Below are 24,654 nucleotides of genomic sequence, written 5' to 3' on the forward strand. Positions count from 1 at the left end.
CCGGAGGGGGTCATTATCACGTTCAGCGGGCGCCTGATGTTCGAGGTCAGCTGTCGACTTTTGACGAAGCCCGTCTGGTCCTCTGTGACCACCTCGGGTACACAGTCTTCTAGCCTTTTGGCTAGGATTTTGGCTAGTATTTTGGTGTCTGTGTTCAGCAGAGATATGGGTCTGTATGACCCACATTCCGTTGGGTCTTTGTCTTTCTTAGGTATCAGCGAGATTGAGACCTGTGCTAACGTGGGTGGCAGTGTGCCCCTAGCTAGCGAGTCTGTGAACATCTCCCGCAGGTGCGGGGCCAGCGCTGTCGCAAATTTTTTGTAGAAGTCTGCCGGTCCCGGCGCCTTCCCCGTCTGCATGGAGCTAATGCTGTCCATGATCTCTCCCAGTGCTAGTGGTGCTTCCAGGTCCCGTTTTTGCCCTCTCCTACGACTGGTATGTCCAGTCCATCAAGGAACCGGTTCATCCCAGCCTTCCCTGTTGGGTGCTCTGAGGTGTACAGCTCTTGGTAGAAGGCTTTGAAGGTTTTGTTAATCCTCTTTGGTTCTGTTTCCAACGTGCCTCCGGTACCCCTGATTTGCGCAATTTCTCTGGTGGCTGCCTGCTTTCTCAGCTGGTGTGCCAACAGGCGGCTGGCTTTGTCTCCGTGTTCGTACAGGGTCCCGCGCGCCTGGCGGAGTTGGTGCACTGCTTTCCTGGTGGAGAGCAGGTCAAAGTTCCTTTGTAGTTCTTTCCTCTCCGCCAGGAGCTCTACGGTCGGGGCCTTGGAGTATTTACGGTCTACCTCCAGTATGGAGTCGACCAGCTTCTGCCTAGTCACCCTTTCCTCCCTATTTCTTCGCGCTTTGAAGGCAATGATTTCCCCTCTTAGTACGGCCTTAAGCACTTCCCAGAACGTGGAGGGTGAGACCTCCCCGTTTTGGTTGTTCTCCGTGTACTCTGCTATGGCCCGTGCTATCCTTTCGCTGAAGGCCTTGTCAGCTAGTAAGGCACCGTCCAACCTCCATGTGGGGCGCTGGGCCCTTCCCGTCTCTAGCCGCGCGTCCATGTAGTGTGGCGCGTGGTCCGATATCACAATTGCGGAGTATTCCACTTTGTCTATCCCTGGAAGCACCGTTTTCCCCACCACAAAGAAGTCAATTCTGGTGAACACGTTGTGTACTGGGAAGAAGGAGAATTCTTTCTCCCCCGGGTGGGCGAACCTCCAGGGGTCCACTGCTCCCATCTGCTCCATAAAGTGACCGAGTTCCCTTGCCATGCTTGAGGTTTTCCCCTGTTTTGGGGTTTGATCTGTCTGTCTTTGGATCCTGTACACAGTTGAAGTCCCCCCCATGATTAGTCGATGCGTCGCTATGTCCGGGATTTCTGCTATGGTCTTTTTGATGAAACTCGTGTCGTCCCAGTTGGGCGCGTACACGTTGACTTGAGCTACCGGTGCCCCATCCAGGGCCCCACTGACTAAGTATTCATTTTGACATGACCTCACCTCTCACGTCTCTGATTACATTGTTTTCCTTTGTGATGTTCAAAGTTCCTTTGTGATATTCAAAAATGCTTTGGTTTCAATAGGGTTGTGAATTTTGGTTCCTGTCATTTCTATAGTTTTATTTTCCAATTGTGTCCCCAGCTCACAATTTTGACTTTGATTTTAGCTTTAAATTATGTTTCTCGTAGACAGATAGTCTCCAATTTTCTTTAATTTACCTGATATCGGCAGAACATCACACCTAGAATTGTCACCTAATTCAACTGAAACTCTTCTTCCGGTTGCGGCTAAGAGGAGCTAAGCCGCACGGTCGGCAGTTCCCACCAGGAACAGGACCTTTGGGCTCTTTTTAGGGCCCCCAGAGGCACTTTTGCACCATCTCCCGACATGGGAAGGCGATAACAACATTCCCCCAGCGGTATATGGCCTGGACCAGGAGTGGGGCGAGTAAAATAGCGGTGGCAGCGCCAAAGCAAAAGCGGGGGAAGTGGCACAAGATGGCGGCCGGCGGAGACCTGGAGTCATGGAGGTAGTGGGCGCAGGAGCAGCAGGAGACTCTGCAGTGCTGCTTCCGGGAGCTCAAAGCGGAGCTGCTAGAGCCGTTGAAGGCTTCCATCGACAAGCTGATGGAGACTCAGACTGCCCAGGGGGTGGCAATTCAGGAGATCCGACAGTATGCCTCTGAAAGAGAGGATAAGGCCTCAGCCCTCGTGGCAAAGGTGGAGATGCATGAGGCGCTCCACAAAAATTGGCAGGAGCGGTTCGAGGAGCTGGAGAATCGGTTGAGGCGGAAGAATTTGCGGATCTTGGGCCTCCCGGAGGGGCTGGAGGGGGTCAGACTTGGGGGGCCTATGTGGTCGTCATGCTGAACTCGCTGATGGGAGCTGGGTCCTTCCAGGGGCCCCTGGAGCTGGAGGGGGCCCACAGAATTCTGGCAAGAAGGCCCAAGCCGAATGAGCCGCCGCAGGGCAGTGCTGGTGCGGTTTCATCGGTTCGCTGACCGGGAGTGTGTGCTCAGGTGGGCCAAGAAGGAGCAGAGCAGCAGGTGGGAGAACGCGGTGGTACGGATCTACCAGGACTGGAGTGCGAAGGTGGCTAAGCAGAGGGCCGGGTACAACCGGATGAAGACGGTGCTACATCGAAAAGGAGTAAAGTTGGGCATGCTGCAGCCGGTGCGTTTGAGGGTCACCTACAGGGACCGGCACTTTTACTTCGAGGAGGCGTGGGCCATTGCGCAGGCCGAGAAGTTGGACACAAACTGAGGGTTGGGTGCGGGGGGCTCTGTGTAACAGTGTTATCTTTTGAGGGGGGGGGGTTTCTGTTTAATGTTGGTTTTATTTTGTTTTCAGGGTGTGTGGGGCACTGTCTTTTTGCTTGGGCTCGAGGATGGGGCAGATTGGCTGTGTGGGGTGCTGATGGTGGGAAGGGGGCTGGGGCCCAGCAGGGGGATGGGGCAGACAATGGGTGTTGTTTTAGTGGCGGCGGGGCCGGGCTGCTAGAATGGTCAGGGAGGAGCTGAAGTATGCAGAGTGGGTCAAGTCGGGGATTTGCCGCAGTGGGAAACGGGCCGAGTGGGAGGTGCAGCAGAGGACGGGCTATGGCTAGTCGGCGGGGGAGGGGGCAGAGAGCCCTCTGATCCGGCTGGTAACCTGGAATGTGAGGGGACTGAATGGGCCGGTCAAATGGGCCCGCGTGTTCGCGCACCTGAAGGGGCTGAAGGCGGACGTGGCCATGCTCCAGGAGACACACCTGAAGGTGGCGGACCAGATTAGATTGAGGAAAGGATGGGTAGGCCAAGTGTTTCATTCAGGGCTGGATGCAAAAAATCGAGGGGTGGCGATCCTGGTGGGAAAGAGGGTGTCGTTTGAGGTGTTGAATGTGGTGGCGGACAGTGGCGGGAGGTATCTGATGGTGAGCGGCAAGCTGCAGGGGGAGCGGGTGGTGTTGGTCAACGTGTACGCCCCGAACTGGGACGATGCGGGTTTGATGTGGCGCATGTTGGGCCGCATTCCAGATCTGGAGACCGGAGGCCTGATAAGGGGGGGCGGGGATTTTAATACAGTGTTGGACCCGCCACTGGATCGGTCCAAGTCCAGGACGGGTAGGAGGCCAGCGGCGGTCAAGGTGTTGAGGGGGTTCATGGATCAGATGGGAGGGGTGGATCCTTGGAGGTTTGCGAGGCCAGGGCAGGGAGTTTTCCTACTTCTCCCATGTGTACAAGGCATATTCCCGGATTGACTTTTTCATTATGAGTAGGACGCTGATACCGAGGGTGGAGGACGCCGAATATTCGGCGATAGCCATTTCAGATCATGCCCCACATTGGGTGGACCTCGAGCTGGGGGACGAGAGAGACCAGCGCCCGCTCTGGCGCTTGGAGGTGGGGCTGTTGGCAGATGAGGAGGTGAGCGGGCGGGTTCGAGGAGGTATCATGAGGTACCTGGAGGCTAATGATAATGGGGAGGTCCGAGTGGGGACGGTCTGGGAGGCACTGAAGGCGGTGGTCAGAAGGGAGTTGATCTCCATTTGAACCCATAGGGAGAGGAGGGAGCGGAGAGAGAGGGAGAGGTTGGTGGGGGAGCTGGTGAGGGTGGACAGGAGATACGCGGAGGCTCCGGAGGAGGGATTGCTGAGGGAGCGGTGTAGTCTTCAGGCCAAGTTTGACCTGCTGACCACTAGAAAGGCGGAGGTCCAGTGGAGGAAGGCACAGGGAGCGGTGTATGAATATGGGGAGAAGGCGAGTAGGATGCTGGCGCATCAGCTCCGCATGCGGGATGCGGCTAGGGAGATTGGTGGAGTTAAGGATAGGGGAGGAAATGTGGTGCGAAGGGGGGTAGATATTAATGGGGTTTTTAGGGACTTCTATGAGGAACTGTATCGGTCTGAACCCCCGGCGGAGGGGGGGGGGGGGGGAATGGGGCGCTTCTTGGACCGGCTGCGATTCCCGAGGGTGGAGGAGGGACAGGTAGAGGGATTGGGGGCGCCGATTGAGCTCGAGGAGCTGGTCAAAGGGATTGGGAGCATGCAGTCGGGGAAGGCGCCGGGGCCAGATGGGTTTCTGGTCGAATTTTATAAGAAGTATGAAATGAAAAAATGAAAATCGCTTGTTGTCACAAGTAGGCTTCAATGAAGTTACTGTGAAAAGCCCCTAGTCGTCACATTCCGGCGTCTGTCCGGGGAGGCTGGTACTGGTATGCGGACTTGTTGGGTCCCCTGTTGGTTAGGACCTTCAACGAGGCATGGGAGGGGGGGGGCTCTGCCCCCGACTATGTCCCGGGTGATGATTTCCCTGATCCTTAAGCGGGACAAGGACCCCCTGCAGTGTGGGTCATACAGGCCGATCTCGCTGTTAAATATAGACGCCAAACTGATGGCGAAGATCTTGGCCACGAGGATAGAGGACTGTGTGCCACGGGTGCCATGAGGATCAGACGGGGTTCGTGAAGGGACGACAGTTGAACACCAACATGCGGAGGCTCTTGAATGTTATGATGCCGGCGGTAGCGGGGAAAGCGGAGATAGTGGTGGCGCTGGACGCGGAGAAGGCCTTTGATAGGGTTGAGTGGGAGTATTTGTGGGAGGTGCTGGATAGGTTTGGGGAGGTGTTTGTCAGATGGGTGAGGCTACTATATGAGGCCCCGATGGCGAGCGTGACCACGAATAGGAGGAGATCGGAGTATTTTCGGTTATATCGATGGATGAAGCAGGGGTGTTCCCTGTCCCCCTGCTCTTTGCGTTAGCAATTGAACCCCTGGCCATGGCATTGAGGGAGTCGAGGAACTGGAGGGGACTGGCGCGAGGGGGGGAGGAGCACCGTGTGTCGCTCTATGCCGATGATTTATTGTTGTATGTGGCGGACCCGGTGGGGGGAATGCCGGAGGTGATGAAGATCCTTAGGGAATTTGGGGAGTTTTCAGGATACAAGCTCAACCTGGGGAAGAGCGAGCTGTTTGTCGTGCATCCAGGGGACCAGGAGGAGGGGATTGGTAGGCTCCCACTAAAAAGGGCGGAGAGGAGTTTTAGGTACTTGGGAGTCCAGGTGGCCAGGAACTAGGGGGCCCTACACAAACTCAACCTTACAAGGCTGGTGGAGCAAATGGAGGAGGAGTTTAAAAGATGGGGCTGTTGCCGCTGTCGATGGTGGGCAGGATGCAGTCCGTCAAGGTGACGGTGCTCCCGAGGGTTTTGTTCCTGTTCCAGTGCCTTCCCATCCTTATCCCGAAGGCTTTTTTCAGGAGGGTCAACAGGAGCATTACGGGGTTTGTGTGGGCGCATGGGACCCTGAGGGTGAGACGGGTGTTCTTGGAGTGGGGCAGGGATAGGGGGGGGGGGGGGGGGGGGCTGGCGCTGTCCAACCTCTCTGGGTACTATTGGGCTGCTAATGCAGCGATGGTGCGTAAGTGGGTGATGGACAGGGAGGGGGCAGCATGGAAGAGGATGGAGATGGCGTCCTGTGTGGGCATGAGCCTGGAGGCGCTGGTGACGGCGCCGCTGCCGCTCCCTCCTACGAGGTACACCACGAGTTCGGTGGCGGTGGCTACCCTCAAAATATGGGGACAGTGGAGGTGACACGGGGGGGAGGTAGGGGCCTCGATGAGGTCCCCGATACGGGGGAACAACGGTTTGTCCCGGGGAATATTGATGGTGGGTTCCTGGGAGGTGGGAGGGGGGGTGTCGTCTCGGTGGTTGGGGTTGAAGGGACGTGTACATATGTTCTTTGTTTACGACGGGCGTTAATCTATTTTTTCTGTTTTGTATTTACGGGGGGGTGGGTTTGTTCTCTTTGGTTTTTCTCAGTTGTTAATATATAATTTGTTGTTAATATTTTGTAAAAATTTGAATAAAAATTATTTCAAAAAAAAAAAATTCAACTGAAACCCTCATCCATACTTTTCCAGATGCTTACTAAGATAGTTAATTTCAATGAAGGTGTGAACCATTGTTTTTAGCTTCATACAAAAATCCTGTGTGTTTGCTAAGCCTGCTTGACTAAGGCTATCTGCATTTTACAATCCTCTCCTGGCAGCTGCTGTTAACCATTTGTGGGATCTTTCCCTGTATCTCTCAGACCAGATATTGCCAAATTTCCATGTTTCAAATGATACATCTTTCCATATTTTCAATAACAGGCATTCACCCTCCGCAGCACCACACACCACAGTCCCTCCTCGAGTGCCATCCCCAACTTCTCCTCTCACTTGGCCTTGACCACCACCATAGTCACCTTATCCTCTTCCAAAATCCTCCCATAAATCGTTGAGATGACCCCACCCTCCAACCCCATTACCAATAGCACCTCCTCCAACAATGAGGAGGCAGGCGCTATGGAAAGGTCAGAAAGACCTTTTCCGCAAAGTCCTGCACCTACAAATACCGAAAATCCTTCTCGCTCGGAAACCCAAACTTCCCCCTCAACTCCTCCAAGTTTGCGAATCGCCCCTCCAAAAACAAACCCTTCATCTACTTCACCGCTCTCTCTTCCCATCCCCGAAACCTCGCATTCTTATTCCCGGACTCAAATCCAAGGTTCCTCCAGATCGGTATCATCCTCGACCCTGCTCCCAACCTACCCTGCTGTGGAAATTGCCTCCAAACCTTCAACGTGGCAGCCACCCTAGGACTTCAGTAACCCTAGAGTTGAGGTCTCCACAAGCCCAGTGAGCTATGCTTTCTGTTGTCATATTCAGCCCTTTATTTGTTATTTCTGTAACAAGCTAGCTTGAGCAGTAAATTAGGGTTTCCTGACTGTCTCTGACGAATCGAAATGGGTTGGCTCCCAACAAGCTCAATAATGTGGAAGCGAAAATTATTTGTCCTGCAGGTTGCTTTTGTGAGGGCCACGAAGAATCCAGCACGAGTTTTCAGGATACAAAGAAATAACATTTATTTACAATAACATATATATAGCAGCAGCAACTTCCCTTGCTGTTCACTCCTCTTTCTCTTCTGGTTCCAAACTGGCCAGCTCTATTTATGCAGGGAGTCTGCTAATGATTTCTCCGCCTCCCTCATTGGGGAAGCTCATACTTCCATAGGATTGTGGGATTGTCATTAGTCCCCAGCCAATGGTAAGCAGGCAGGTTATAACACCGCCCCCCCCCCCCCCACCAAAGGCCAAGAAATCCACCGAAGACCCTGGCGAAGGAGGGTGTCGTACTCGTTTTGCCACAGGCCGGACACCATTTGCACGAGGCGCTGGATCGGGCGGCGTGTAACGTGACAGAGACGGGCGCTTCCATGATGAACGGCGTAACGGTTGTACATCCACGGCCAGTGGGCCCGAGGATTCCCCCTCTGAGATGTCTTGTGTCTCCATCTCGGAGTCAGAGTCTGCTGCCTCCGTCATCTCGGCATCTCTATCTCCACGCGGTTCTGTCACGACCTGCACAGGCTTTGAGTGAGGCACCAGAGGAGGATTGTGAGGAATACTTTCCATTGTGTCTGGTCTCTGTGGCTGTAGAAATGAGCTCCTGGGGCGGGGAATCTTTGGAAGGGATAGTCTTCTGGACCTAACGTGGTCTACATGCTTGCGCTGGAGACGACCCTGGGCTTGCACCTGGTAAGAGATAGGGCCCGTTTGGCGAAAGATTACGCCAGGGACACACTGGGCACCACCAGCAAAATTCCGAACGAACACGGTCACCGGGCGCAAACTGCCGAATCAGACGATGCCGAGAAAAACCATGTCCCTGCCGTTCTTGTGTGCGCCGTACTTTTGCGCCAATGTCCGGGAAAACCATGCTAAGGCGGGTGCGAAGTCTCCGGCCCATTAGGAGTTCTGCGGGAGCTACCCCAGTCACCGCATGGGGGGTGGTCCTATATGAAAACAAAAACCGAGCCAGTCTTGTGTCCATCGACCCGGAAGACTGCTCCTTTAGGCCTCGTTTGAATGTCTGCACTTCGCGCTCGCCAACCCATTTGAAGCCGGGTGGTAAGGGGCAGTGCGGATATGGCGTATGCCGTTTATCTTCATGAACCTCGCAAACTCCTCGCTTGTGAACGGAGTGCCATTGTCCGTGACCAGCACCTCGGGGAGGCCATGCATACTGAAAGACAAACGCATCTTCTCGATTGTTGCGCAGGACGTTGTGCCTCCCATCTTATGCACCTCTAGCCATTTAGACTGGGCGTCGATTAATAGAAGGAACATGGATCCTTGAAAAGGCCTGACGAAATCCGCATGCAAGCGTTCCCAAGGCCGCCCTGACCATTCCCAGTGATGTTGGGGTGCGGCCGGCGGAAGCTTCTGATCCTCCTGGCAAATGGAGCAGTTTTGGGCCACCTTCTCAATGTCGGTGTCGAGGCCTGGCCACCAGACATAACTCCGGGCCAACACTTTCATTTTGGTAACACCTGGATGCCCATTGTGCAAGTCTCTCAGTATCAGCTCCTGTCCTTTTTCCGGGACAATCACATGCGTCCCCCACAAAAGGACGCCGTCTTCCACACTGAATTCGGACAGCTTGGAGGAAAATGCCCGCAACTCGCCTGGGAAGTGTCTATGCTGCCCACCATACAGGACTATGTGCCGAACCTTTGACAGGACTGGCTCTGTCTGGGTCCATTCACGGATCTGTGATGCCGTGACAGGTAAGGTGTCCATAAATTCTAGGGTTACAACCACCACACCGGTCGTGGGGATCGACATGGGGCCGGTCGATAAAGGCAATCGGCTCAGTGTGTCGGCATTCCCTCTCTGGGTTCCTGGTTTGTGCTCCAGAGAATACTCGTATGCAGCGAGCAACAAAGCCCAGCGCTGGATCCGTGCGGAAGCAATAGGCGGTATTGGCTTAGACTCTCGGAAATGTCCCAGCAGAGGCTTATGATCAGTCACGATAGTGAAGTGGCAGCCATACATGTACTGGTGGAAACGTTTCACCGCAAAGACCACTGCCAGGCCCTTCTTCTCGATCTGCGCATACTTTTTTTCCGCTGCAGTCAATGTGCGGGAGGCGAAAGCTATCGGCCGCTCTGCCCCGTTTTCCATCTTGTGGGACAGAACGGCCCCAATACCATACGGGGCTGCATCATATGTGACGAGCAAAGGCATTCCAGGATCATAGTGGGTTAGTAACCCAGACGACGACAATTGTTGTTTTACCCGCCGGAAAGCGGTTTCTTGCGGCTGACCCCAAACCCAGGTGTGATCCCATCCTCGTCGCCAGTTTTATGAGGGCCACGAAGAATCCAGCACGAGTTTTCAGGATACAAAGAAATAACATTTATTTACAATAAAATATATATATATATATAAAACAGCATCAGCAACCTCCCTTGTTGCTCACTCCTCTCTCTCTCTCTGCTGGTTCCAAACTGGCCAGCTCTATTTATGCAGGGAGTCTGCTAATGATTTCTCCTCCCCCCCCCCCCCCCCCCCCCCCCCCTCATTGGGGAAGCTCATACTCCCATAGGGTTGTCATTAGTCCCCAGCCAGTGGTAAGCAGGCAGGTTATAACAGTTGCAAAGGCCAAGTGGTATTTTTACCTGGACTACATTTTGTTTAATAACTTTTCACTTTGTATTCTTAAATGCTCAGATGATTCAGGTGGGAAACTTATCAAATTGTGAGGGTCATGTCAACTGCAAATCGGGAGTTTGCTCCAAAGGGCCACAATTCTAAGATAATATAGAAACTCACTATTCAGGAATGAAATTGCGGGACTTAGTGTGATGCTATTACAGTATTATTTGAAGATTTGCACTGAATTGGCTCATTCCTCTTACAGGTATCATAATCATCACTGATGGTGTCACAAGTGTACCAGATATTGCAGTGTGCGAAACATTATTGAACCAACTACGCTGTGGCACAATTGCCTGTTCCTTTATACAGGTGAGCGTGTATATTTTTTTCGTTTTGCTGATTTTGTATTGTTGATTCTGTTTGGAATAAAATATATTCTAAAATATATATATCTTTAGAAAAGAAAGAAATAGAAATAGAAAATCGCTTATTGTCACGAGTAGGCTTCAATGAAGTTACTGTGAAAAGTCCCTAGTCGCCACATTCCGGCGCCTGTCCGGGGAGGCTGGTACGGGAATTGAACCGTGCTGCTGGCCTGCTTGAAAAGCCAGCGATTTAGCTGAGTGAGCTAAACCAGCCCCAGCAGGAGTTGGCAATTCAACTCCTCAAGATTGCTCCGCCAGTTAATAAGAACATGGGGCAGGATTCTCCCATTCGGCGGCAGAGTGTCCACGCCATCGGAAACGCCGTCGCGTTTCATGACGGCGTGAACGTGCCGCTGGGAGTACCGATTCTGGCCCCTACAGGGGGGGGCCAGCATGGTGCTGGAATGGTTCACGCCACTCCAGCTTCCCACCCCGACGCGAACTGTGCGCCGCTCCAACCAGTGCATGCCCGGTGGCCTCCCTCAACGTGCCGGCCCTGACGCAACATGGTGCGGGAGTTCAGGGGCCGGCGCGTAAGAAAATAGGCGGCCCCCCCCCCAAACAGGCTGCCTCCCAACCCTGCGTGCAGAGTTCCTGCCAGCTGCGGCAGGTGTGGACGGCGCCGGCGGGACTCTCTTTTTAGAGCGGCCGCTTGGTCCATCCGGGCTGGAGAATTGGTGGCCCGGCCACGTAGAGCGACCCGCGACTGGCACCGCGCCAGCGCGGAGAATCGCGTGCCAGCGTCGGGGCGGCGTGGTGCGGTTGCGGGGATTCTCCAGCCCAGCACGGGGCTGGGAGAATCTCGCCCATGATATTAAAAAATATTTTTTTTTAAAAATTGGTTTTTCTCATTTTTATGTTACACATTCGGTTTGTATGTTACATCATGAGTGTCATAACCGCGAATAATATCAAACAAAAGCCACCAGGGTAAAATTAAAATTACAAAAGTGAGATAGACCAAACAGCGAGGAAAACAAGACATAAACAAACGAGGATCACTATAAATATTTACATCTACATGTTTTTGCCCCCCTCTGTAGCTGTGGGCCCCATTTGGCCGATCTGCCTCAGTTGCCCATCCTAGTGTTGGCCCCAGCATGTATTTCACCGCATATTGCTGCTCCCTCTGGCTCTCCGCTTGCCCTTGGGCCTGTCCCCATGTGGCTATGCCCCTTGTGTCTCGTGGTCTTTTTTATGGCCACCCCCCCCCCCCTTATGGTCTGTGGCTCGTCTGTCTCCCCCCTCCCTCTCCTGCACTATTGGCTGTTGGCTACAAACGGGGCCTGGAACAAGTTGTTTAATGGCTTCCATGGTGACCATGTATTTTTAACTGAAGCCCTTGATTTCAATAGACCAAGCTACTTTGTGGCTACATAAACCTTGGTATGCTTTTTACAGGTCGGAGGTGTGTACTCATATGACTGCAGCTTTGGTTACGTGCCAAATTTGGAGCTAATGAAGTTCATTGCCATGGCAACATTTGGATCCTACATGTCCACCTGCCCAGAAAGTAGCCTCAATATGAATGCATACCACAAAGCATTTCTATTGTACAGCTTCTTGAGACCTGGAGAGTCTATGAACCCAGAGTATTACTGTGGCAAGTATATCTACAGGAAGTTATGGAGTGTTTCTTTATTTTTTCCATTTGATGTCTGGCCCTTCTATTCCTGAAATATTTGTTTTTCTGTAATCTAGTGTCCCAGCACAAACTGTTCAATGAGCACCTGGTGTCTGCCAGCAGTAATCCTGCACTGGCCATGAGGCGGAAAAAGCATGCGGAGAATGAGGTGCATGCAGACCTTACCAGTGTAGTGTCTGTACGGTTGCGTGAAGGCTATACCGTGAAGGAACTTAATATCATTAAAGGTAAATAAATACTGCTAAAATGGCAGAGCAATCTGGTGAAGAAGCATTGAGGAGGGTGATGATAATGAAGCCTTGCTGTGTGGTGGATTAGGTCATGTTGGGACTCCAGTCAGATTGGTTGCTAATATGATCATGATCTGGAAACTACTACGATGGGGAGATCTTGTGACTTAAGTGGGCAGCACCACTGCCTCTGAGCCAGAAGCTTCGGGCTCAAGTCCTACTTCAGGATTGGTTGACCATGGAAGAAGCCTTCATTCTGCGGCCAACCAGGTAGATAATCAACCTTCCTATAATTCCAGCATTCCCACTCAGGCAGTAAGAGCAAGAGAGAATCCTGGTCAGCCATGCTTGATGTGTGCTATAAACATTTGTTTATCTTTAAATAGAGCAGCAATGCCTTTGGTTCCTTGTGGATTGTGGCTAATTATGGGCAGATGGAGGGTTCAATGGTTCTATGGAAACTGCTACTATCACGGCATAATTCACTTTACCATGGGTTAGGCCTCACAACCTGTGACTGTCACGGAGTTTATCATGAACTACATGAGATTAGTGATAAAAAAACGTGAGTGCCTTCAAGATCTCTTTACATCCCAGAGCTTTTTACAGCTAAAGAAGCACTTTTTGCAATGTAGTCACTGTTGAAATGTAGGAAATATGGTAGCCAATTTGCGCACAGCAAGCTCTCACAAACATCTATGTGATAACAACCTGATAATCTGCTTTGCAATATTGACTGATGGATAAATATTCACCCGGGCATTGGTGATAATGCCCCTGTTCTTTGAAATAATGCAATTGGATCATTTATGCACACCTGAGAGGCAAACTGGACGTCGATTTAGTGTTTCCTTTAAAAGATGACACCTCCCACAGTGCAGCACTCCTTCAGTACTGCACTGGAGTGTCAGCTAACGTTGAGTTTTGTGTTTGAGTGCTGGTGTGAGATGATGGGAAGAGTTTTCAGAGTCTTCAGAAAATCTTGTATTTACATAATGCGTTTTTCAACTTTAAAATATTCCGAAGTGCCTTGAAACCAATGAAGTACTTTAGATGCATTTGCTTTGTATGCATGTGAGCTAAGTAACTTGCACTGGGTAATAGCAGGTGCAGACCAATGTTGTAAAAAATTCATGCAGTTGAGTTCTTTGGGGTTAATGAAAGGAAACCACATTTCCTTCCTTCATTCTTTTTTTGGCTTTTCCCATTTTACATGGGTTTGCCATGATGCTGATTGGTTACACCTTCATATGGACCAATATCTTTTGGATAATTTTGATGGTTTACAGCCAGATGCCCTTCCTGTCGCTAACTCTACTCGTTTATCCGGGCTGGGGACCAGCACTGATACATGTAGGCTTGCCTGCATAACTAACTGGGTTCTTTCATAGTGCCATACAGGTGTACAGCACAGAAAAGGCCCTTTAGCCCATTGTGTTTGCGCCAGTAAAAACAACCACCAAACTATTCTTATCCCATTTTCCAGCACTTGGCCCATAGCCTTGTTATGCCTTGGCTTTGCAAGTGAGCATCTAAATGCTTCTTCAATGTTATGAGGTTCTCTGTCTCCACCATTCTCTCAGGCAGTGAATTCCAGACTCCCGCCATCCTCTGGGTGGAAAAGTGTTTCCTTGCATCCCCTCTAGACCTAAAAGTATCTGTTCCCAGTCCACGCTGGCCTTCGCTCAGTTAGAATTTTGATCTCAGGCCCATCCTTGTCCTTTTGCATAACAATCTTGAATTTAATGGAGTTATGATTGCTGTCTGCAAAATGGTCCCCCACTGATCCTTCAACCACTTGTCCGGCTGAGTTACCTAAAATTACGACCAGGAGCTCTTTTAGAACCTTCTATACTGACTTAAAACATTTTTGACAATGCATTTTAAGAATGTCGCTCTCTCTAAAACTTTCACATTATGACTACACCAGTTAATGTTCGGGTAGTTGAAATCCTCCACTATCACTACCCTATTACTTTTACGCTCTTTAAAATTTACCTACATATCTGCTCTTCCATTTCTCTTGGATTGTTAGGGGGCCTATAGAACACTCCAAGCTATGTGATTGCTCCTTTCTGGTTTTTAAGTTCTACCCATATGGCTTTGTTTGAAAAGACTTCTAAGATGTCGCCCTCCTTACTGCTGTAACTGATTCCCTGATCAAAATTGCAACACCTCCTCTTACCTCATTCTCTGTCTATCCTGAAGATCCCATATCCTGGAATATTGAGCTGTCAGTCCTGCCCCACTCTCAACCATGTCTCAATGATAGCGATGACATAATTCCCCCATGTTTTAATTTGTGTCCTCAACTCATCTATCTTGTTTGTCAGACTCCTTGTATTAAATTAAATGCCATCTAATCTTGCCAGGCTTGTTTGTGACTTAACTGCCCTATAACGTGAATGCCTTCCTGACACACTTGCTGTCTCTTCTAATTTTGGCCGTGCACCTCCCCCTGCTGAACCGTCTCTCAGGATCTCACCCCATTGCCAAATTAATTTAAACCCTGCCCAACAGCACTAGCAAACCTCCCTGCAAGGACACTGGTCCCATTTAGATTCAGGTGCAACCTGTCCGCCTTGTACAGATCCCACCATCCCCCGAAGTGGTCCCAATGTCCCAGAAATCTAAAGCCTTCCCTCCTGCACCATCTCTCCAGCCATGCATTCATTTGGACTAACCTCCTATTTCTATACTCACTATATAATCACTTATTGTCACAAGTAGGCTTCAATGAAGTTACTGTGAAAAGCCCCAGTCGCCACATTACGGTGCCTGTTCACTAGCATGCGTCACCAGACGTAGTCCAGAGATTACTATTTTCTGGGTCCTGCCTTTAAATCTACTTCCTAGCTCCCTAAATTCTGCACGCAGGACCTCATCCCTTTTTTTCTACCTGTATCGTTGGTACCAATATGTACCACGAGATCTGTCTGTTTCGTAGCCAGTAAGTCCTGGAGTGGGACTTGAACCTGGCCCAGTTCTGAAAGGAAATCACATGAGCGATTCTTCAATTTTTTTTCTCCTCCATTCATTCTTCTTTGGAGTTTAGGTGGAACTCAGTTGGAAGTGAAGCTGATGCTGCTATGGAAACACAACATGCGAATTGAGTATCTTGTGGTGGCCTCCTGGCCCCTGGATGCGGCCAAGCGCTTGACCTGGGTGGAGGTAACAATGGAGGGCAGCTATGATATGCTCCATGACATTAGCTGTACCATGAGGAAACCAATAACCAGCCCATATCGCACCACTGTTATCCGGCGGTTTTGGACCACTCTGCAGAGGTAGGTACATGAAATTGCATGTGAGAGGGGAAAGTGTTGTACGTTTATAAGAGTAATGGGCACGTTTCCTAAATGACAACAATATCTTGTTCTGTGACTGCACGGTAAAAGGGGAAGCCGGATGTCTGTGTCATGTGTTTAACGGGGCAAAAATGGCTGATGTCTATTTCATGTACTTCCTTAGTATTAATCAGACAGACCAGATGCTGGTTCATCTCAAATCCTTCAACACTATTCCTGAACATTACACCATCCCAGAGAGCACCAAGAACGGGGTTCCATTATTCTACATCCCTCCGGGATCTACCACACCGGTAAATATTTATAAAATAATATATTTCAATATCTCCTTAATGAGAGAAAATACCGATTCCGTCGATTCCAGTCAGCTGAGAGTATCCTAAACAAATGGGTAAATATGATGATTCTGTATATTCCTGTTTCGATTATCTACTGTTTATTCGAGAAAAATATATTTTTCATGAAGTTTTGCAGCAAAAGAGAAATTGGGTTAGCTTGACATGGCAAGTGTTGGCGTATTTTGGTGGATATTGACTGTCTCTCCATATAAATGCAAATTCCTTCTCTATATCTGTGTATTTGTTTCAAAATAAATTTGATATTGGATATTTGTATGCACGGTCAGTAACAATCTATAGTTTCTGTAACAATTGCGAAGTGAACCGGTTTTAAATTTCCCATCTCACCATATCAGAGATAAGGTTAGCAGAGGGAAAAGGGAGAAAGAGGTCATCTTTCTAAATGCGTGTCAAATTTATTTAGATTGGACAAATACTTTGTAGTCCCGGTTAGAATTTGCTCAAACCATTGCCAGTTTATCTGTCCTCAAATTATACACCAGCCAATCAATAGTTAACCTGATGGGATGTGTCCTTAATACAGGCTGTAGTTAGGATTTAAAGCATGATGAGGTGTGGTCAGTTTTGAAGACTGATAAGTATAAGAAGACAAAAGAGTTGTAATCTTTGAGCTTTTATGATATTGCACGTTCTGACTCTGTCAGCATCAGAATTTTTGTTTTTTACAGATTTCATGCTTGGTAAGATATAAATGCTAAAAATGCAATTTCATTTTGTTTACTGCAATGGGCAGTGCAGGAAACCTAATCTCATTCAGGCCTTTGAATAAATTATGTGCTTAAATTAGATTCCCCACATGATATGATATTAAACCCAAGGTGCACAGTTGCCACTTCTAGGTGACTAGAGATGTATGGAGAGAATTTGGTTTTTCACCCTTGAACAAACATTTCCCGAGGTGTCCTATAGTAGCATGTAACACGTTAAACATGTGGAAAAGCTTTCAAGAAGGTAACTAGCAGCATTATGGGCTATGTGTGGGCGCATGGCACCCCTAGAGTGAGAAGGATTTTCTTGGAACGGAGTAGGGACAGTGGAGGATTAGCGCTACCCAATCTTTCCGGATACTACTGGGCGGCGAACGCATCGATGGTGCGCAAGTGGGTGATGGAGGGGGAGGGGGCAGCTTGGAAACGTATGGAGAGGGCGTCCTGCGGCAATACAAGCCTGGGGGCGCTAGTAACGGCACCATGGCCGCTCCCCCCCACAAGGTATACCACGAGTCCGGTAGTGGCGGCCACCCTTAAAATCTGGGGGCAGTGGAGGCGACACAGGGGGGAAGTGGGGGTCTGATGGCGGCGCCACTGAGAGGGAACCACAGATTTGTCCCGGGGAACACTGGCGGGGGATTCCAGAGCTGGCACAGGGCGGGCATCAGGCAACTGAGGGACATGTTCATAGAGGGGAGGTTTGCGAGCCTGGGAGAGCTGGAGGAGAAATTTGAGCTCCCCCCGGGGAACACGTTTAGATACCCGCAGGTGAAGGCATTTGCCAGACGACAGGTGGAAGGATTCCCCTTGCTTCCCGATGGAGGGACGAGTGATAGGGTGCTGTCAGGGGCCTGGGTCGGAGAAGGGAAGGTCTCGGACATCTACAAAATAATGCAGGAGGTGGAGGAGGTACCGATAGAGGAGCTGAAAGACAAGTGGGAAGCGGAGCTGGGAGAGCAGATAGAAGATGGGACATGGGCGGATGCCCTAGAGAGGGTCAATTCGTCGTCGTCGTGCGCAAGGTTGGGCCTCATCCAATTTAAGGTGCTGCACAGAGCCCATATGACGGGGACTAGGATGAGTCGGTTCTTCGGGGGGGAGGACAGGTGTGTTAGGTGTTCGGGAAGCCCTGCGAACCATGTACATATGTTCTGGATGTGTCCGGCACTGGAAGAGTTCTGGGAGGGGGTGGCGGGGACGGTATCGAGAGTGGTGGGAACCAGGGTCAAACCAGGGTGGGGGCTAGCGATTTTTGGGGTTGGGGTGGAGCCAGGAGTACAGGAGGCAAGGGAGGCCGGAATATTGGCCTTTGCGTCCTTGGTAGCTCGGAGAAGGATCTTGATTCAGTGGAGGGACACAAGGCCACCAAGCGTTAACACCTGGTTAAACGACATGACAAGTTTCATCCAATTGGAAAGAATCAAATTCGCCCTGAGAGGGTCGGTACAGGGGTTCTTCCGGCGGTGGCAGCCCTTCCTTGACTTTCTGGATCAGAGATAGGAACTGGAGGCCGAAACAGCAGCAACCCGGGGAGAAAAGGGGGGGTGGGGGGGGGGGGGGGGGGGGGAGGGGGGGGGGGGAGGGGGGGGGGGGGGGGGGATAGCAACGAAGGGAGCACGTCAGCGGGGGGGTCGCGGGCAAGGACTGCCCGAGGCCATCGGCAGAAAGGGAAAAAACGGTTTGGTTTTAATCTAAATTGCAAGAGAATGATGAGACGCAAATTCAAAATCGTAAAAAGCAAATTCAGGTTTGAAGTTCTTCACACAAAGAGAAATTGATATATGGAATTGTCTTCCAAGTAAAGTAACAAAAGCAAAAAATATAGAATTATTTAAGGACCTATCAAGTGCAACGTAGCAGGGACTTTAGGGTTGTTCTCGATGAATAAACTAAGGTAAACCACATAATAGAATCATACAGCATAGTAGGAGGTCATTGAGCTTTATAAAAGGGCTGTCCAGTCATCTAAAATACCTTTTCCTGATGGATAAGTGTGAAGAGAATTTCATTGGGGGAAAAAAGCTCCCACCTCCTACCCTGCTGTTTAATGCCATTACAACTAAGGCATTGCTACTGTTTTCTTTCTCGCAAATTTAGCTATTCTTTAGCTTCTGACTAAAAAATGCATCTTGTTCAGTATATGAGGTCAGATTTCTTTAGTTCAGATTTGTGTTGTTAAATTACGTATTTTTTTTAACAAACAATTTTATTGAGGTATTTTTCGGCATTGTAAACAGTTACAGACATCAACAAAAAGAAAGCAAAAAAGGCAAAAATGTGCAAACATCAACGGAGAATCAATACTTCAACCGTACCATACTGCATAAGCCCGCTCCTCTCCCATCGACACTACACGCCAATTTATCCCTCCTACTGTACTCTACTCTAACCCCCCACCCCACCCCCTGCTGACGCTCACTCTCCCGCAAAGAAGTCAATGAATGTTTGCCACCTTCGGGCGAACCCCTGTACAGATCCCCTCAAGGCGAACTTAATTTTTTCCATACCCAGAAAACTCGACATGTCCAAAAGCCACAACTCCGTCTTCGGGGGCTTTGAGTCCCTCCATGCCAATAGTATTCGTTGCCGGGCTATCAGGGACACAAAGGCCAAAACATCGGCCTCTTTCTCACCCTGGACTCCCGGGTCCTCCGAAACCCCAAAAATTGCCACCCCTGGACCCATCACCACCCTTGTCTTTAGCACCCGGGACATGATCCCTGCAAATCCCTCCCAGTACCCCCTAAGCATCGGGCATGCCCAAAACATGTGAACGTGGTTCGCTGGTCCTCCTGCACACCTAGCGCACGTCCTCTACCCCCAAAGAATTTGCTCATCCGAGCCACCGTCACGTGGGCCCGGTGAACGACCTTAAATTGAATCAGGCCGAGCCTGGCACATGTTGCAGTTGAGTTTACCCTAATCAGGGCTTCTGCCCACAGCCCGTCCTCCATTTCCCCGCCTAGCTCCTCCTCCCATTTGAGTTTCAGTGCCTCCGTCTGGGACCCTTCCTCCTTCATGAGCACCTTATAAATATCAGAGACTCTACCCTCTCCTCCTTCCCCTCAAGAGACTATTCTGTCTTGGATCCCCATTGGCGGGAGGCGTGGGAAGGATGGGACCTGTCTACGGACAAAGTCCCGCAACTGTAGGTACCTGAAATCGTTTCCCCTTACCAGACCAAATTTCTCCTCCAAGCCCCTCAGACTCGCAAAGCTCCCCTCCAGGAACGTATCGCCCGCCCGCCGCCATGCTCGAAACCCCCCATCCATGCTCCCGGGGGCAAACCGATGGTTGTCACAGATTGGCGCCCAGACAGACGCCCCCACCTCCCCTACATGCGTCCTCCACTGGCCCCATATCCGCAGGGTAGCCCCCACTACCGGGCTGGTGGAGTACCTGGCTGGTGGCAGCGGTAGGGGAGCCACGACCAGGGCTGCCAAGCTGGTGCCCCTGCACAAAGCCACCTCCACCTGCTCCCAGATAGACCCCGTACCCACCATCCACTTCCTTATCATGGCGATGTTAGCCGCCCAGTAATAGTTAATCAGACTTGGCAATGCCAGCCCTCCCTCGCTGCGGCTCCCCTCAAGCATCGCCTTCTTCACCCGCGGGGATTTTCCCGCCCAGACAAAGCTCATGATCATCTTGCCAATCCTTCTGAAGAAGGACTGTGGGATAAAGATCGGGAGGCACTGAAAAATGAACAGGAATCTAGGGCGGATTGTCATCTTTACAGTCTGCACCCTCCCTGCCAGTGGGAACAAAAATGGGAACGTCTCCCATCTCCGAAACACTCTCTTCATTTGTTCCACCACCCTGGCCAAATTTAACTTGTGCAGCCTGCCCCAGTCTCGTGCCACCTGAATCCCCAAGTACCGGAAACTTTCCCCAACCAGCCTAAATGGTAGTCCTCAGTCTGTTCTCCTGGCCCCTTGCCTGCACCACAAACATCTCACTCTTGCCCATATTTAATTTGTACCCTGAGAACTGGCTGAACTTCCTCAGTGTTTCCCATATACTGTCCATCCTGGCCAATGGGTCCGACACGTACAGGAGCAGGTCGTCCGCATATAGAGAGACCCTATGTTCCACCCCGCCCCTAATCATTCCCTTCCATCCCTTTGCGGCTCTCAGCGCCATTGCCAGCGGCTCTATGGCCAGCGCAAACAGCAGCGGGGAGAGTGGGCAGCCCTGCCTGGTCCTGCGGTATAGTCTAAAATACTCTGACACTACTCTGTTCATCCTGACGCTGGCCTTTGGGGCCTGATACAGTAGTCTGATGCAATTCACCAGTCCCTTCCCGAACCCAAACCGTCCGAGCACCTCCCATAGATAGCCCCACTCCACCCGATCGAAGGCCTTCTCGGCATCCATCGCCACCACTACCTCCACCTCTTGCCCGTCAGGGGCATCATGATCATATTGAGTAATCTTCTCAAGTTGGCCGACAGCTGCCTGCCTTTCATGAACCCGGTTTGGTTTTCCCCAATCACCTCCGGTACGCAGTCCTCAATTCTAATTGCCAGGACCTTTGCCAGGAGCTTGGCATCTACATTGATCAGGGAGATTGGCCTGTATGACCCGCACGCTTCCGGGTCCTTACCCCGCTTCAATATCAGCGAGATGGTGGCTTGCGACATCGTCGGCAGCAGGGTCCCTCTGTCCCTTGCCTCATTAAAAATCCTTGCCAAAACCGGTCCCACTAACTCAGAGAACTTCTTGTAAAACTCTACTGGTATCCATCCGGCCCCGGGGCTTTCCCCGACTGCATGGCCTTCAGGCCCCCCAATACCTCCTCCACTCTAATCGGGGCCCCCAGCCCATCCACCCGCCCCCCACCTACTGTTGGGAATGTTAGCCCGTCCAGAAACCTTTTCATCTCCTCCGGCTCTCCCGGGTGCTCCGAAGTGTACAGCTTGCTATAGAAGTCCCGGAATACCTTATTCAATCCTGCCAGGTCCTCCACTCTGCACTCCTCCCCATCCACCACTCTACTTATTTCCTTGGCTGCCCCCCTCTTCCTGAGTTGCTGCACTAACAGTCTGCTAGCCTTTTCCCCATGCTCGTACACCACACCCCTCGCCTTCCTAAGCTGTTCCATGGCCCTACTCGTGGATAGCGCCCCCAGTTCCGCCTGTAGTCTCTGCCTCTCCCTGAGTAGTTCCTCCCCCGGGGAATCCGCGTGGTCCTCGTCTATCCGACACATTTCCCTAACCAATCTGTCCATCTCTGCCCTGTCCGCCGTGGCCCTGTGGGCCCCAATTGAGATCAGCTCCCCCCCGCACTACTGCCTTTAGCGCCTCCCACAGGGTCCCCGCTGAGACCTCCCCCGTATCGTTCACCTGCAAGTAGTTTTGCGTACACTTCCGAAGCCCCTCACATATCTCCTCCTCCGACAACAATCCAACGTCTAGCCTCCATTGTGGACGTTGGTGATTTGCCCCTCCGACCTGCAGGTCTACCCAGTGCGGGGCATGGTCCGAGATAGTGATTGCTGAATATTCCGTGTTCTTTACCTCCCCTATACAGTCCCTGCTTAGGATAAAGAAGTCCCCCACGCCAGTGAGCCATAGCCTTACTCGGGCTGGCCACCGGCCCGTGCGTCGCGCCATTCTTGGCCCGCCTCTTGGCTGTCTCCACCCTCGACCTCCTTTCCACTGCCTACTTCAGATCCCTCCCACGTTCGCAGAATAACCCCCCCCCCCCCAAGCAACATCCCCGGGTAATCCCACCCCTGCCATCCATTGGCTGTAGTCTTCCCCCCCCCCCCAACCTGACTCCCTTGACTAGCCAATCTGCTAGCACGGTGACTCATCACTCCGGCGCCCCACCCTCATCCCCACTCCCTGGCGCCCCATCCCCCCCTCCAATCCGCTGGAGCAAACTCACTGGCACAGGGAGGCATGAACACCAATAAAACAAAAACCCCCAACCCACGTCTTTAACCCCCCTCGCTGACCGGCCACCCCTTAGTTACAATACCGGCTCCAGTGCACTCAGCGAGCCCCACAAAAAGTACCCATCACAACAGAAAGACCCAGAAACGAAACCATAATGCGAAAGCGACAAAAAACTGGAAAAAAAAGACCGTATGAGAGGGGGGGGGTGAAAGACCTCTTTCTCCCCCCCCCCCTTCCACATGGAAAGAGAAAAAAAAAAACCGGCAAAGGGAAGAGTCCCAAATGTCCCACATGGCACCTTTAAAACAGTAAACAGTTGAACAGCAGTCTAGACACATTCGGCTCCCTTCAAACGGTAGTTCTCGGGCCCTAGTTCGCGCCCGTGGGACCTCTTTTCGGGACCAGTCCCTGATCCCTCGCAAAGTCCATCGCTTCTTCGGGCTTGGAGAAGTAGTGGTGTTGACCCTGATGCGTGACCCAAAGACGGGCCGGGAACAGCAGACCAAACCTCACATGCTTCTTGAACAGTACCTCCTTGACTTGTTTAAAGGCTGCTCGCCGCCGAGCTACCTCCTGGCTTAGGTCCTGGTATTTGCGAAGAACACTGTTGTTCCACGTGCTGCTCCTGGCGCTCTTCGCCCACCGCAGCACCCGCTCCTTGTCCACGAACCTGTGGAACCTGATCACCATCGGACGGGGGGGTCCCCACGGACGCCCCTGCCTCGCCTGCACTCTGTATGCCCCCTCCAGCTCCGGCGGTCGTGGAAAGGCTTCAGCACCCATCAGCTGCATCAACAGGTCTGCCACAAACGCTGTGGCATCAGCCCCCTCTGGGAGGCCGATGATCCTTGGATTATTCTTGCGGGCTCTATTTTCCAACTCCTCCACTCTGTCCAGCAGTCTTCTTTGCCTCTCCTTCAGCCCGTAGACCTCTAACGCCGCAATTGTCTGCGCATCCGCCCTGCTCCTCCACTGCCTCTCCCAGCTCCTTAACTTTTACATCCTGAGCATCCAGCCTCTGATTCAGCTGATCCACTGCCTTCTGAAGTGGGTCCAAGTTGTCCCGCTTCAGCGACTCAAAACTGCTCTTTATCACCTGTAGCATGTTTTCCAGCACCTGCTGGATTGCTGGGTCTGAGGTCTGCGGGTCCGCCATTTTGGGTCTCAGGTCAGCTTCCCCTGCACCTTGTCTCTGTCCCTTTCTCTCCCTTTTCCTTTGTTTCCTGGTCTCCCGAGGTTCCATAAAATACTGCCCGCTCCTCCGCAGCCGCTCCACAGTCCCGTTATCGCGGGGAATCAGGTCCTAAAGCCCTGCCGGAGTGAGAGCCCGCCGAATGTGCGGTTCACTCGATCATTGCCGCCACCGGAAGTCATTAAATTACATATTTTTGACAGTAAAAAAGATTGTAACCAATCATCTCATCTCCTTAGGTGCTTTCACTGCAGCATAGCGGCTCTAAGGATTCCAGCCAATCCCAGTTTGCCTCTTATTGGAAGCCTATCTTATCTATGGATGCCAGCTTCTGGCAGCGGTGGCTTCACATGCATCGCATTGGCATACTACTGGAACATGACATGTAAGTTGGTACTGTATTCACTTCGTATCATTTAGCCAATGTACAATCTCTCTCTCTCTCTCTCTCCTCTCTCTCTCTCTCTCTCTCTCTCTCTCTCTCTCTCTCTCTCTCTCTCTCTCTCCTCTCCCCCCCCCCCCCCCCCCCCCCCCCCCGATTTTAGAGAGAGTGGAAAGACGCATGCTTCCCCGTTCTGGACTGTTAATATTGTGGTTTTGTCCCAAGAAGATCTTTTGTACCGGCAAAAAAAAAACTCAATATAGTGAAAATGTGCATTTAATGGGTTAACATTTGTGTGTGTGACACACACATTGTTAAACTTAATGACTTATGACTTTTATCGTCTTTAGTGCTTGTTTAAATGTTTTTACTCTCTTCTCTTTAGCCCAGTGCCAAAACATATCCATACGCCAGGAAGTAATGGCCGATACAGTACCATCCAGTGTCGCATCTCTCTCTCTGCACTCACTTCCCTCCTGCGGGATTGGAGCAGTTTTGTGCTGGTAGAAGGATATTCCTACGTTAAGCTTCATTATAAGTAAGAATTCAT

At 51.3% G+C, this 24,654-nt stretch overlaps 1 protein-coding gene across 3 annotated transcripts in view; it reads left to right on the plus strand.

Annotated features, from left to right (window-relative positions):
• szt2 (SZT2 subunit of KICSTOR complex) overlaps positions 1-24,654 on the plus strand; it is a 300,727-nt gene that overhangs the window by 62,733 nt on the left and 213,340 nt on the right. For all 3 annotated transcript variants that reach the window (XM_038793974.1, XM_038793973.1, XM_038793972.1), the window contains exons 7-13: positions 10,213-10,319; positions 11,777-11,978; positions 12,077-12,247; positions 15,306-15,537; positions 15,722-15,851; positions 23,962-24,107; positions 24,490-24,642. In XM_038793974.1, coding sequence (XP_038649902.1) covers positions 10,213-10,319; positions 11,777-11,978; positions 12,077-12,247; positions 15,306-15,537; positions 15,722-15,851; positions 23,962-24,107; positions 24,490-24,642 — 1,141 coding nt within the window. The remainder of the gene's footprint in view (positions 1-10,212; positions 10,320-11,776; positions 11,979-12,076; positions 12,248-15,305; positions 15,538-15,721; positions 15,852-23,961; positions 24,108-24,489; positions 24,643-24,654) is intronic.

The sequence above is a fragment of the Scyliorhinus canicula genome, chromosome 4 (genome assembly GCF_902713615.1).
Source record: "Scyliorhinus canicula chromosome 4, sScyCan1.1, whole genome shotgun sequence".
Classification (NCBI taxonomy): Eukaryota; Metazoa; Chordata; class Chondrichthyes; order Carcharhiniformes; family Scyliorhinidae; genus Scyliorhinus; species Scyliorhinus canicula.